The sequence below is a fragment of the Palaemon carinicauda genome, chromosome 18 (assembly GCF_036898095.1).
Source record: "Palaemon carinicauda isolate YSFRI2023 chromosome 18, ASM3689809v2, whole genome shotgun sequence".
Classification (NCBI taxonomy): domain Eukaryota; kingdom Metazoa; phylum Arthropoda; class Malacostraca; order Decapoda; family Palaemonidae; genus Palaemon; species Palaemon carinicauda.
The window spans coordinates 18,628,864-18,641,363 of NC_090742.1; the positions used below are offsets into that span (position 1 = coordinate 18,628,864).

The 12,500-nt window shown below is 36.6% G+C and overlaps 1 protein-coding gene and 1 long non-coding RNA gene across 2 annotated transcripts in view; one reads left to right on the plus strand and one right to left on the minus strand.

Moving 5' to 3' along the window:
* The window catches only part of LOC137657666 (uncharacterized), a 415,410-nt gene that overhangs the window by 1,404 nt on the left and 401,506 nt on the right, over window positions 1-12,500 (plus strand). The gene's annotated exons all lie outside the window — the stretch shown is intronic.
* The window catches only part of LOC137656997 (cuticle protein 7-like), a 4,272-nt gene continuing 2,676 nt past the window's right edge, over window positions 10,905-12,500 (minus strand). Inside the window, exons 2-3 of the mRNA XM_068391345.1 lie at window positions 11,700-11,885; window positions 10,905-11,264 (exon numbers count right to left, since the gene is read on the minus strand). Coding sequence (XP_068247446.1) covers window positions 10,920-11,264; window positions 11,700-11,885 — 531 coding nt within the window. The 3' untranslated portion in view covers window positions 10,905-10,919. The remainder of the gene's footprint in view (window positions 11,265-11,699; window positions 11,886-12,500) is intronic.

Below are 12,500 nucleotides of genomic sequence, written 5' to 3' on the forward strand. Positions count from 1 at the left end.
ACACGTAAATCTGTGCTTCTGTCAGCAAATGTCAAAAAAGTTAATTTCTTGTAGCCAGTGTAGCAAATGTATTTGTATTCTATGAAATTAGATAAAGAAAACTGAATATAAGGGGTAACTATTACATCAATGAATGCGCATTGTTAAACTTCTAGTAAACCTGAGTTAGCTGTATATACGTATTATATCTAATTTTGTTAGCTTATTTTTTATTCTTCAACCTGTACTAGTGTAAAGTTGGAAGGAATTTCATATGAAACTTAGGAAACGGCACAGTTAAAACCCGCTCAACTTGATTAGACCTAGGTCTAGTCTATCCTAGGCTCATTTCAGACTGCTTGGTCGATGAAATGCCTGAATGCACTGGATTGGTTGAGCCAATCTTGGGCAATAATAACTAAACGCCATTTGCTGCATGCTATTTTACCCATGCAATTGCAATATCGAGCTGACATTCATAATCCACGACAGGATTCTCTCTCTCTCTCTCTCTCTCTCTCTCTCTCTCTCTCTCTCTCTCTCTCTCTCTCTCTCTCTCTCTCTCTCTCTCTCTCTATATATATATATATATATTGATATTGTTATTAGACCCAACGAAGTAAACTTCGGCATACTAAGCGTGAACATTTACTGCTGGTGTTTCTCTCTCTCTCTCTCTCTCTCTCTCTCTCTCTCTCTCTCTCTCTCTCTCTCTCTCTCTCTCTCTCTAGAATATATATACTGTATATATAATGTATATATATATATAATGTATATATATATATATATATATATATATATATATATATATATCGTCGTCTAGTTATTTGCAATAATGACAATGCTTTTACTTCTAATGTTGTCTGGAAGATGGCCCATAATATATATCTTCCTTCGTGTATTAGTTATTCCTAGAGTAATGTGACTTTGATTGATGGGTATGTTGTGCATATATATATATATATATATATATATATATATATATATATATATATATATATACATACATATAATTGCAGTATATATGTATATATATTGATGCTACAATATTAAGTTGATGGAATCCACTGCAGTGTGGCCATACCACCACAGTAACGGCAAAGTGGCAAAGTTGATTATATATATATATATATATATATATATATATATATATATATATATATATATATATATATATGAAAATATATATAACAAACGAGCTAAAACTAAGGAAGAAAATACTGCAGGTTGTAATATCACTGCATCATAGAAAATGCAAGGAATTGATGACCAACTTAAAAAAAAAACGTCGTCTGGTAATGGAAACTCTCTCTCTCTCTCTCTCTCTCTCTCTCTCTCTCTCTCTCTCTCTCTCTCTCTCTCTCTCTCTCTCTCTCTCTCTCTCTATCAATTCCTTTCTCCTGTGTGTCTGCCAGACAGTCCGTCTCTCATCAGAGGACAGCTAATAAGGAATGCACACGACTCGCTGGCTGTACTTCAGAGTGATGCCACGGTCTAGGTATCTCAACGGTGGAGTTATGCATAGGGGTACACGTATAGCAGAAGGAAATGCACCTTGCATAGCATACAGAACGCATGTGATTGAATGCGATCCTTTCTAGGTTTACATTCTCTTAAGGTTTATGCTTTCAGTTTCTTTTACAAGTCGTTTGTTGATTTGTTTTATTGAGTACTGTATGAGTTATTATTATTATTATTATTATTATTATTATTATTATTATTATTATTAGCTAAGCTACAATTCTAGTTGGAAAAGCAGGATGCTGTAAGCCCAGGGGCCGCAACAGGGAAAGTAGCCCAGTAAGGAAAGGAAACAAGGAAAAATTAAATATTTTAAGAACACTAACAACATTAAAATAAATATATCCTATATAAACTATAAAAACTTTAACAAAATAAGAGGAAGAGAAATTAGATGGAATAGTGTGTCAGAGGGTACCCTCCAGCAAGAGAACTCTTGAAATATACAAACTTGCTCAATTAAATGCCATAGAAATGCAAGAGTTTTCGTAACAAACTAGCATTCTAAATTGATATGTTTTACACACAACAAACAACAACGACAACAAATACAGTGTATTTTTAGTACACTGCATGACAAAGGCCATAGACATGTCTATTCATATCCGGAGTTTGGGCAGTTTTTATCACCACACTGGCCTATGCGGATTGGTGGTGGTGGTTGATTTTTGTCTGATTGCTCACAACAAACCAAACTAGTATTGGTGGCCGCCCTGACTAGTATAGCCAAGGTCTATAGAGTACCGTATTCTATAGACCTTGAGTATAGCTTTGCTGATCATGGCGATACACAATCTCTTTCACCACAATAAGGTATTCTCACTCGGAAAGATATATATATATATATATATATATATATATATATATATATATACATATATATATATATATATATATATATATATATACTTCATATATGTATATATATATAAACATAAACACACATTATATATATATATATATATATATATATATATATATATATATATATATATATATATACTTCATATATGTATATATATATAAACATAAACACACATTATATATATATATATATATATATATATATATATATATATATATATATATATATATATATATGAATAGAGAGAGAAGAGCAAGACGTAAAATAGTTTATAATGAATGAGAAAAATTATGTAAAATAACTAGTATAGTTATAGCTTCTTCATCGATGAAATATGATGTTAGTGAAAAATAAGAAATCACGGAAAACAGAAAATGATGAAAAGACCTTCTACTAAAATGTCTTGCAATGATCTAAAATAACAAAGTGACGTATTGCCATCAAATGTTGAGTCCTAAACTTACCTTGGCAGATTAAATCCTCAGAAGTTCTCTTCCTAGTTGCTAAAATAAGGATGAACCTTTTGACATTTTGATTTTGAATGAAAATAGAAAAGGGATTTATATTTCTCCAGTCACGTGCTGCTGCTTTACAGGCCGCTCTATCCTTAACCTGGTGACCGGGCTCATTTTGTTCTTTTGATATATATATATATATATATATATATATATATATATATATATATATACACATATACATATATATATATGTATATATATATATATATATACAGTATATATATATGAATGTATTTATATGTATGTATGTATATATATATGTATATATATATATATATATATATATATATATATGTGTGTGTTTGTGTGTATATATATACACATATACAGTATATACGCGTATATATAATCAATAAATGAATTTATAATATTCAATTGTAATAGTCCTGAGGAAGGAACGATAGTTTTTTTAAATGCAAGAATTACCCAACTGATTTTTTTTTTAATTCATTAAATTTCATAAAATTCTGCTGACTCCTTCTTAATGACATCCACAGATATGAATTGATAAATAAGTTTGAATACCTCACTTGATGTATATTTATTTTTCTACTTTATTTGTTTGTTTATTTTCATAATTGGATGTATTTATACCCTCTTTTCTGTATAGTTGGCGTATTTTAAGTGATAATGTCCATGACTGGTGATCGCCAGACTAGGGTTCGAGTACCACTCAAACTTCATAGTTCCTTTGGTCTGTGCAACCTCACCATTCTTGTGAGTCAAGGATGGTAGCTTTGGAGGAGCTTATAGGTCTACCTGCTGAGTCATCAGCATCCATTGCCCAGCCCTTGGTCCTAGCTTGGGTGGAGAGGGAGGGGTCCTAGGCACTGATTATATGTAGGCCATATATGAATAGTCTGTAAAGCAATGTCACTGTCCCTTGCCTCTGCCATTCATAAGCGGCCTTTAAACCTTTAATCAAGAATTATTGTTGTTTTAATGAAATTTTAACATCGTTTATTTTTTTTTATTTTAGCATCTAAGTTACTTCATAAACTTTTCTAAGAAGTATAATTTGTTAATTGATAAGTAAAGTATTTTTTATGTTTATCAATAATAGACAAGATTATCAAAAATATTCTATGCAATTTAAATCCATGGCATTAGTAGCGATTCTAAAAGGATAATTACTTGGAGAATAAATTTGTGATTACTATTTTATTACGAGAAAGCTAACCATAATTGTTTATAGTTCTATCCTTGTCATTCAAAAAACGTTAATCTCCCTTAACCGATGCTGATAATAATAATAATAATAATGATGATGACAACAATAATGATTATGAGTTTAGAATCAATAATAATCAAGATTATAATTGCTATTATAATCATATCTTTATCATAATGAATGGAATGGTAAAATAGTATTAATACTAATGGTAATAGTTTATTATTATTATTATTATTCGAAAAAGTTAATCTCCCTTAACCGATGCTGATAATGATAATAATAATGATGATGACAACAATAATGGTTATGATTTTAAAATCAGTGCTAATCAAGATTATAATAATAGCTATTATTATCATAGTCCTATTATAATGAATGAAAAGGTAAAATAGTAGTTATACTAATGGTGAGTTTATTATTATTATTATTATTATTATTATATTTTTGTTAATCACAGTAAACAGAGATTGGTGGTTTATAGTGTTAGGTTCCAGGTTGCATCCAGTTTCTTAAAGCCCTGTCCACACGATCGAGCATGCCCGACGGGCAAACAGTGATACCAGGCCACAATAGTTAGTGAAAATGAGGGTTGATGACGTCAGAAGCGGGAAAACTAAAGGCAGGGATCTGACAACACTGTATGATGCCAGATCCCTGTCTGTGGTTTTCCCGCTTCTGACGTCATTAACCCTCATTCTTACTAAATAATGTGGTTTGATATCACTGTTTGCCCGTCGGGCATGCTCGATCGTGTGGACAGGGCTTTAGAAATCCATCACTTTTCTCACTAAATATGCTGTTTTAAGTCGCGCGCTCCTTTGCACTAGACCTTGGGCTATATCGGCTCCTACCTTCTCAAGATTGCTTTTCAATGACTTAAGTACGATCCCTAGTGCTCCTATGATTATTGAAAGCACTTCTATTTGCATATTTTATAGCTTTCTCTATGCAATTCGTAGGTCTTGGTACTTTTCTATTTATTTATCTCTCTTTATCTTCCACTCATGACTCTTCTTGAGTCACACAGTACTGTGACATTTTATTATTATTATTATTATTATTATTATTATTATTATTATTATTATAAAACCTAAGTTTAAAAAAATTGTGCCGCAGAAAATATCATGGTGACTCGGCTAGTCATGATTTACACCAAGGTTTAAATATGTCATTAAACCTTAATTTACACTTCTGAAAAAAAACCGCTTCGGTGCTGAATGGCCTTCCCGGCTCCGACGACAGCCTTAATAGTAAAAATTGATAAATTTCATTAGATTCTTATATAAACGTTCTTATTAGTTATATGCCTCATAATGTCACATATTATTTACGCAAAGTGCCTATATCAAAATTGGGTTTTTTCATATATTTTCCTCATATTCCTTGTATTTGTATTTATAGATTATATTTATAAATTCTTTGCTCTAAAGAGAGTGATCTGATAATGATTTAGATTAATTTGTTTCCAATTCCACATCATTAAAAGCGCTACTTAAGAGAAAATATGAATATTGCTAAAAGGTGAAAATACAAACTCACAAATTCCTCCTATCTCAGTTATTAATTGAAAATATTAGGTCATCCTTTTTTTTTTTTTTTTTTTTTTTTTTTTTTTTTTTTTTTTTTTTTGTACTCCAATACCCTCCATAGAACCCGTACCGTCTATTGAAGTGCTGGATTTGCATTGCAAATCAGACTTGGGTCTCTGAGTTAATCCTCTTTAACTGCAAAGCTGTGGTGGTACCGAGCCGCAAGTTGAGGTCTGGCCCTTTTAAGATTCGCAGCTGATTCACCTGACGGGAATCTGAATGTAGTTAAATATACTTTTTTTTCCTTTTGTTGTTGTTGTTGTTGTTGACGTGTTTGCTAGAGGGCTACAATTAAGAAGGTCATTGGGAGGCTTCTTTTTTTCTGGTCCAGTTTTTTCATTTTCGGACCATTTTCGTCAAGTGCTTCTTGTTAGAAAGGGAACTCGGCTGACGTGATTTGACGAGTCTTTTACTTATGAATTTATAAGTGAGGCCTTTGGAGAGTATTTCTCTCTCTCTGAAAACTAAACGTTTAATTTAATTCGCTCTACCCAAGAGCGTATGGAGTCTAAAAGAAATCCTTCCAACTCTCTCTCTCTCTCTCTCTCTCTCTCTCTCTCTCTCTCTCTCTCTCTCTCTCTCTCTCTCTCATGAAAACTCTAAACGTTTAATTTAATTTGCTCTACCCAAGAGCGCATGGAGTCTAAAAGAAATCCTTCCAACTCTCTCTCTCTCTCTCTCTCTCTCTCTCTCTCTCTCTCTCTCTCTCTCTCTCTCTCTCTCTCTCTCTCTCTCATGAAAACTAAACGTTTAATTTAATTCGCTCTACCCAAGAGCGTACGGAGTCTAAAAGAAATCCTTCCAACTCTCTCTCTCTCTCTCTCTCTCTCTCTCTCTCTCTCTCTCTCTCTCTCTCTCTCTCTCTCTCTCTCTCTCTCTCTCTCATGAAAACTCTAAACGTTTAATTTAATTCGCTCTACCAAAGAGCGTATGGAGTCTAAAAGAAATCCCTCCAACACTCTCTCTCTCTCTCTCTCTCTCTCTCTCTCTCTCTCTCTCTCTCTCTCTCTCTCTCTCTCTCTCTCATGAAAACTCTAAACGTTTAATTTAATTCGCTCTACCAAAGAGCGTATGGAGTCTAAAAGAAATCCCTCCAACACTCTCTCTCTCTCTCTCTCTCTCTCTCTCTCTCTCTCTCTCTCTCTCTCTCTCTCTCTCTCTCTCTCTCACACTGGTGATCTCTGTAGCAAGACAAGCTGTCATGACTATGGTACCGCGTTCGTGTCGAAGTCCGGCCGAGTAGCCGTTCCTTGGAATTGAGATTGCCTGTTTCCCTAAATCCTAAGGAGAAAATTATTTGGAATCTTGTACCTGGTCGTTAACCAACCGTTGCGGGTCGCAGCTAGGGCAGAGAGCAAAAAAAGAAGAAAAAACTGATGTGTTAACTCCACTATATATATATATATATATATATATATATATATATATATATATATACACTTACATAAATATATATATATATATATATATATATATATATATATATATATATATACAGTATATATACATATATTATATATGTATATATATGTAAATTGTCCCCTGTGGCCGCGGGGGCATAAACAATTAGAATAGCGCCAACGTATCCCTGCGTGTCGTAAGAGGCGACTAAAAGGGACGGGGCGAAGGGGCTGGGAACCCCCCTCTCCTGTATTATAATCCTGTGAGACATCAAAGAAGTGGAGCTGGGGGGAGAGTGACTGCTCCCCGCACTCTAGTTTTGGGGTGGTTGAATGTACGTGGATGTAGTACGAGAGAGAGTAAAAGATGTGAGATCGGAAGTATGTTTACTAATAGAAGGATGGATATATTGGCTTTGTGTGAGACAAAGATAAAAGGGAAAGGTGAAGTGATATTTGGTGAAATTTCTGGTAGTGTCTGGGATTGAAAGGGGAAGAGCAATAGAAGGTGTGGCTTTATTGCTGAGTGAATGGATGACAGGTAAAGTAGTGGAATGGAAGGATATATCATCTAGGTTAATGTGGGTAAAGGTTAGGTTGGGTAGGGAATGAAGAGCAGAATGAGTTCTGGAATGAATTAACTAGGTGTGTAGAAGGACTGGGTAGAAGGAATTATGTAGTTGTCATGGGTGACTTAAATGCTAGAGTGGGCGCTGGAGAGGTAGAAGGTGTCATTGGGAAGTATGGTGTACCAGGTGAAAATGAGAGTGGTGAGAGACTGGTAGATATGTGTGTTGAGCAAGAGATGGTGATAAGTTCTAGCTTTTTCAAAAAGAAAGATAAAAACAAGTATACATGGCAAATGGAAGAGTGGTAGAAAGGGCGTTAATGGATTATGTGTTGATAACTAAAAGAATGTTTGGAAGATTGAAAGACGTGCACGTGTTTAGGGGTATGGCTAATGGTATGTCTGATCATGTTTTGGTGGAAGGAAAACTAGTTGTAGCAAAAGAGTGGGGGAATAGAGTAGGTGGATGTAAAAGGGAGCTAGTGAGGGTTGAAGAGCTAATAAAACCGGGGGTAAGAAGTAAATGTCAAGAAAAGTTGAAAATGGCATATGACGAAGTGAAAGTAAGAGAAACTGGTAATTTAGAGGAGGAGTGGAAATTAATAAAAGAAAATTTTGTTGGGATTGCAAGTGATGTGTGTGGCAAGAAGTTTGTTGGAGGCAGCATGAGGAAGGGCAGTGAATGGTGGAATGAAGGATTGAAGGTAAGAGTGGAAGAGAAAAAGAGGGCTTTTGAAGAATGGCTGCAGAGTAATAGTGTAGAGAAGTATGAAAGATATAGAGAGAAAAATGTGGAAGTAAAGCACAAGGTAAGTGAGGCAAAGAGGGCAGCTGACCTGAGGTGGGGTCAGGGATTGGGTCATTCATATGAAGAGAATAAGAAGAAGTTTTGTAAAGAAGTGAAGAGAGTAAGGAAGGCTGGTTCAAGAATTGAAGAGACAGTAAAAGATGGAAATGGAAGGTTGTTAAAAGGAGAGGAGGCAAAGAAAAGGTGGGCGGAGTATTTTGAAAGTTTATTGAATGTTGAGGATAATAGGGAGGCAGATATAATTGCTGTTGCAGGTGTTGAGGTGCCAGGGATGGTAGATGAGAATGAGAGAGAGAGATTACAAGAGAGGAAGTGAGGAGAGCACTAGATGAAACGAGAGTAGGAAAAGCATCTGGTATGGATGGTCTGAGAACTGAGATGTTGAAGGAAGGGGGTGTGACTGTACTTGAATGGTTGGTGAGATTGTTTAATATGTGTTTTGTGTTGTCAATGGTACCAGTAGATTGGGTTTGTGTGTGTATTGTACCACTCTACAAGGGTAAGGGAGATGTGCATGAGTGTTGTAATTCAAGGGGTATTAGTTTATTGAGTTTAGTTGGAAAAGTGTATGGTAGAGTACTGATTAATAGGATTAAGGATAAAACAGAGAATGCAATCTTAGAAGTACAGGGTGGTTTTAGAAGAGGTAGGGGTTGTATGAATCAGATTTTTACAGTTAAGCAGATATGCGAGAAATATTTAGCAAAAGGTAAGGATGTGTATGTTGTGTTTATGGATCTGGAGAAAGCGTATGATAGAGTTGATAGGGAAGCAATGTGGAATGTGATGAGGTTATATGGAGTTGGAAGGTTGTTGCAAGCAGTGAAAAGTTTCTACAAAGGTAGTAAAGGATGTGTTAGGATAGGAAATGAAGTGAGCGATTGGTTTCCAGTGAGAGTGGGACTGAGACAGGGATGTGTGATGTCACTGTGGTTGTTTAATTTGTATGTTGATGGAGTGGTGAGAGAGGTGAATGCTTGAGTGCTTGGACGAGGATTGAAACTGGTAGACGAGAAAGACCATGAATGGGAGGTAAATCAGTTGTTGTTTGCGGATGATACTGTACTGGTTGCAGACGCGGAGAGAAGCTTGGCCGATTAGTGACAGAATTTGGAAGGGTGTGTGAGAGAAGGAAGTTGAGAGTTAATGTGTGGAAGAGTAAGGTTATGAGATGTATGAGAAGGGAAGATGGTGCGATGTTGAATGTCATGTTGAATGGAGAGTTACTTGAGGAAGTGGATCAGTTTAAGTACTTGGGGTCTATTGTCGCAGCAAATGGTGGAGTGGAAGCAGATGTACGTCAGAGAGTGAATGAAGGATGCAAAGTGTTGGGGGAAGTTAAGGGAGTAGTAAACAATAGAGGGTTGGGCATGAATGTAAAGAGAGTTCTGTTTGAGAAAGTGATTGTACCAACTGTGATGTATGGATCAGAGTTGTGGGGTATGAAAGTGACGGAGAGACAGAAATTGAATGTGTTTGAGATGAAGTGTCTAAGGAGTATGGCTGGTGTATCTCGAGTAGATAGGATTAGGAACGAAGTAGTGAGGGTGAGAACGGTTGTAAGAAATGAGTTAGCAGCTAGAGTGGATATGAATGTGTTGAGGTGGTTTGGCCATGTTGAGAGAATGGAAAATGGCTGTCTGCTAAAGAAGGTGATGAATGCAAGAGTAGATGGGAGAAGTACAAGAGAAAGGCCAAGGTTTGGTTGGATGGATGGAGTGAAGGAAGCTCTGGGTGATAGGAGGATAGATGTGAGAGAGGCAAGAGAGCATGCTAGAAATGGGAATGAATGGCGAGCGATTGTGACGCAGTTCCGGTAGGCCCTGCTGCTTCCTCCGGTGCCTTGGATGACTACGGAGGTAGCAGCTGTAGGGGATTCAGCATTATGAAGCTTCATCTGTGGTGGATAATGTGGGAGGGTGGGCTGTGCCACCCTAGCAGTACCAACCGAACTTGGTTGAGTCCCTCGTCAGACTGGGAGGAACGTAGAGAGACGTCCTCTTTTTTGTTTCATTTGTTTGATGTCGGCTACCCCCCAAAATTGGGGGAAGTGCCTTGGCATATGTATGTGTATATGTATTTATTTAAATGTATATATATATATATATATATATATATATATATATATATATATATATATATATATATATATATGTGTGTGTGTGTGTGTGTGTGTGTGTGTGTGTGTGTGTATGTATCTAATTTAAACGGAGGGTCTACTGTATACGAGGTAGTCTTCATCTTCCGGATCAATCCATTCAAAAGATATTAACATTTTCTCTCTCTCTCTCTCTCTCTCTCTCTCTCTCTCTCTCTCTCTCTCTCTCTCTCTCTCTCTCTCTCTCGGGTCATAACGTCCTCACAAGGGACCTGTTTTCAATTCTCCAAAGGTCATAAAGTCAATTGAGGAAAACAAACACTTCAGCTATAGTCATATATTCTATATATTATGATTCAAAGAATTATAAATAAGTCTCCAGAAGATAAAGGTTACACCTTAATGATTTGGGGCACCATACAGAGATTTGGGCTTTCCGTAAGTAGGTGCGGGGGCACCGTATGCTGGGGCAGGGGCTCCATAGGATGGCGCTGGGGCACCGTAGGATGGGGAAGGCTTATAAGGTTTTGGATCTGGGTACTTGGCCTCGCCCTCGTATTTAACATCGGCCAGGTATCCGTTGTAGTGGTCGGCAGTGTAGGTGACGATCTGAGTGCGACCGTCGGGGAGGAGGACGTTGTATTCCCCGTTGACGACCTTCCCGTCGGATTTGGAGTCGTGGCCAAAGTCAAGGCCCTTATATTCGTCTTGGACCTCGAAGGAGAAATCGAAAGGCATGCCCTTCTGCGGTAGAAAGAATGCCAATTGATTAGATGTTGTTAAGCAAATTATGAATAAATTAAATCAACAAAGAAAATAGAGTTCGCTTGCTTGAGGGTACACTCGGGCACACTATTCTATCTAATTTCTCTTCCTCTTGTTTTGTTAAAGTATTTATAGTTTATATAGGAAATATCTATTTTAATATTATTACTGTTCTTAAAATATTTTATTTTTCCTTATTTCCTTTCCTTTCCTAACTGAGCTATTTTCCCTGTTGGGGCCCCTGGGCTTATAGCATCCTGCTTTTCCAACTAGGGTTATAGGTTAGCAATTAATAATAATAATAATAATAATGATGATGATAATAGTAATTGAAGTATTAGAGAAAATCTACAAGATATGAACAGGACCAATACCTATTATTAAATAAGAAAAACAAATCCACTGAAGTCTTACCTCGTGTTTCTCTTCGTAAGATGGTGCTTTGTAGGATGGAGCAGAGTAGGATGGTTCAGGGGTTTTATAGGAAGGAGCTGGAGGTGCGTAGGACAGGGGATGTGATGGGGCGGAGTAACCATAACCATTTTGTGCAGGCCTATCAGGGTGGGCCAAAGCCATGGCGGCCATGCACAAAAGAGCAATCTGATGAAAAAAGGGACACATGATAAACTATTACAATCTTTCTAACGATTGAGGTATCTTAAATTAGTAGTCTATATATTCTTCTAATGAATCGCAGGTGTGCTCTCTCTCTCTCTCTCTCTCTCTCTCTCTCTCTCTCTCTCTCTCTCTCTCTCTCTCTCTCTCTCTCTCTCTCTCTGTGGAAGAACCAAGACGAGCAACAAATATAAGAAACTCAACAAAAGTTTGAATCATTGAAACAAGAGTTCTCTATGGTCTCTAAGGAATGAGTTCCATGAAAATATAAAAAACAGAAATAAAACTATCCTCTACAAATCCTAAATAAATAATGACTTCAGAGCATAGAAGCTCAAAGGAAAAGAAATTGGTCCACGTTATTATGGTGGCCGATGTGGTAACGTCCCTGACTGGTGAACGCCAGACAGGGATTCGAGTCCCTCTCAAATTCGTTAGGTTCTCTGGTCGCTATAACCTCACCATCCGTGTGAGCTAAGGAAGGGGGGTGGGTTTGGGGGGAGCATATAGGTCTATCTGCTGAGTCATCAACAGCCATTACCTGGCCCTCCTTGGTCGTAGCTTGGGTGAAGAGGGGCCTTAGAGCTCTGATCATATGTA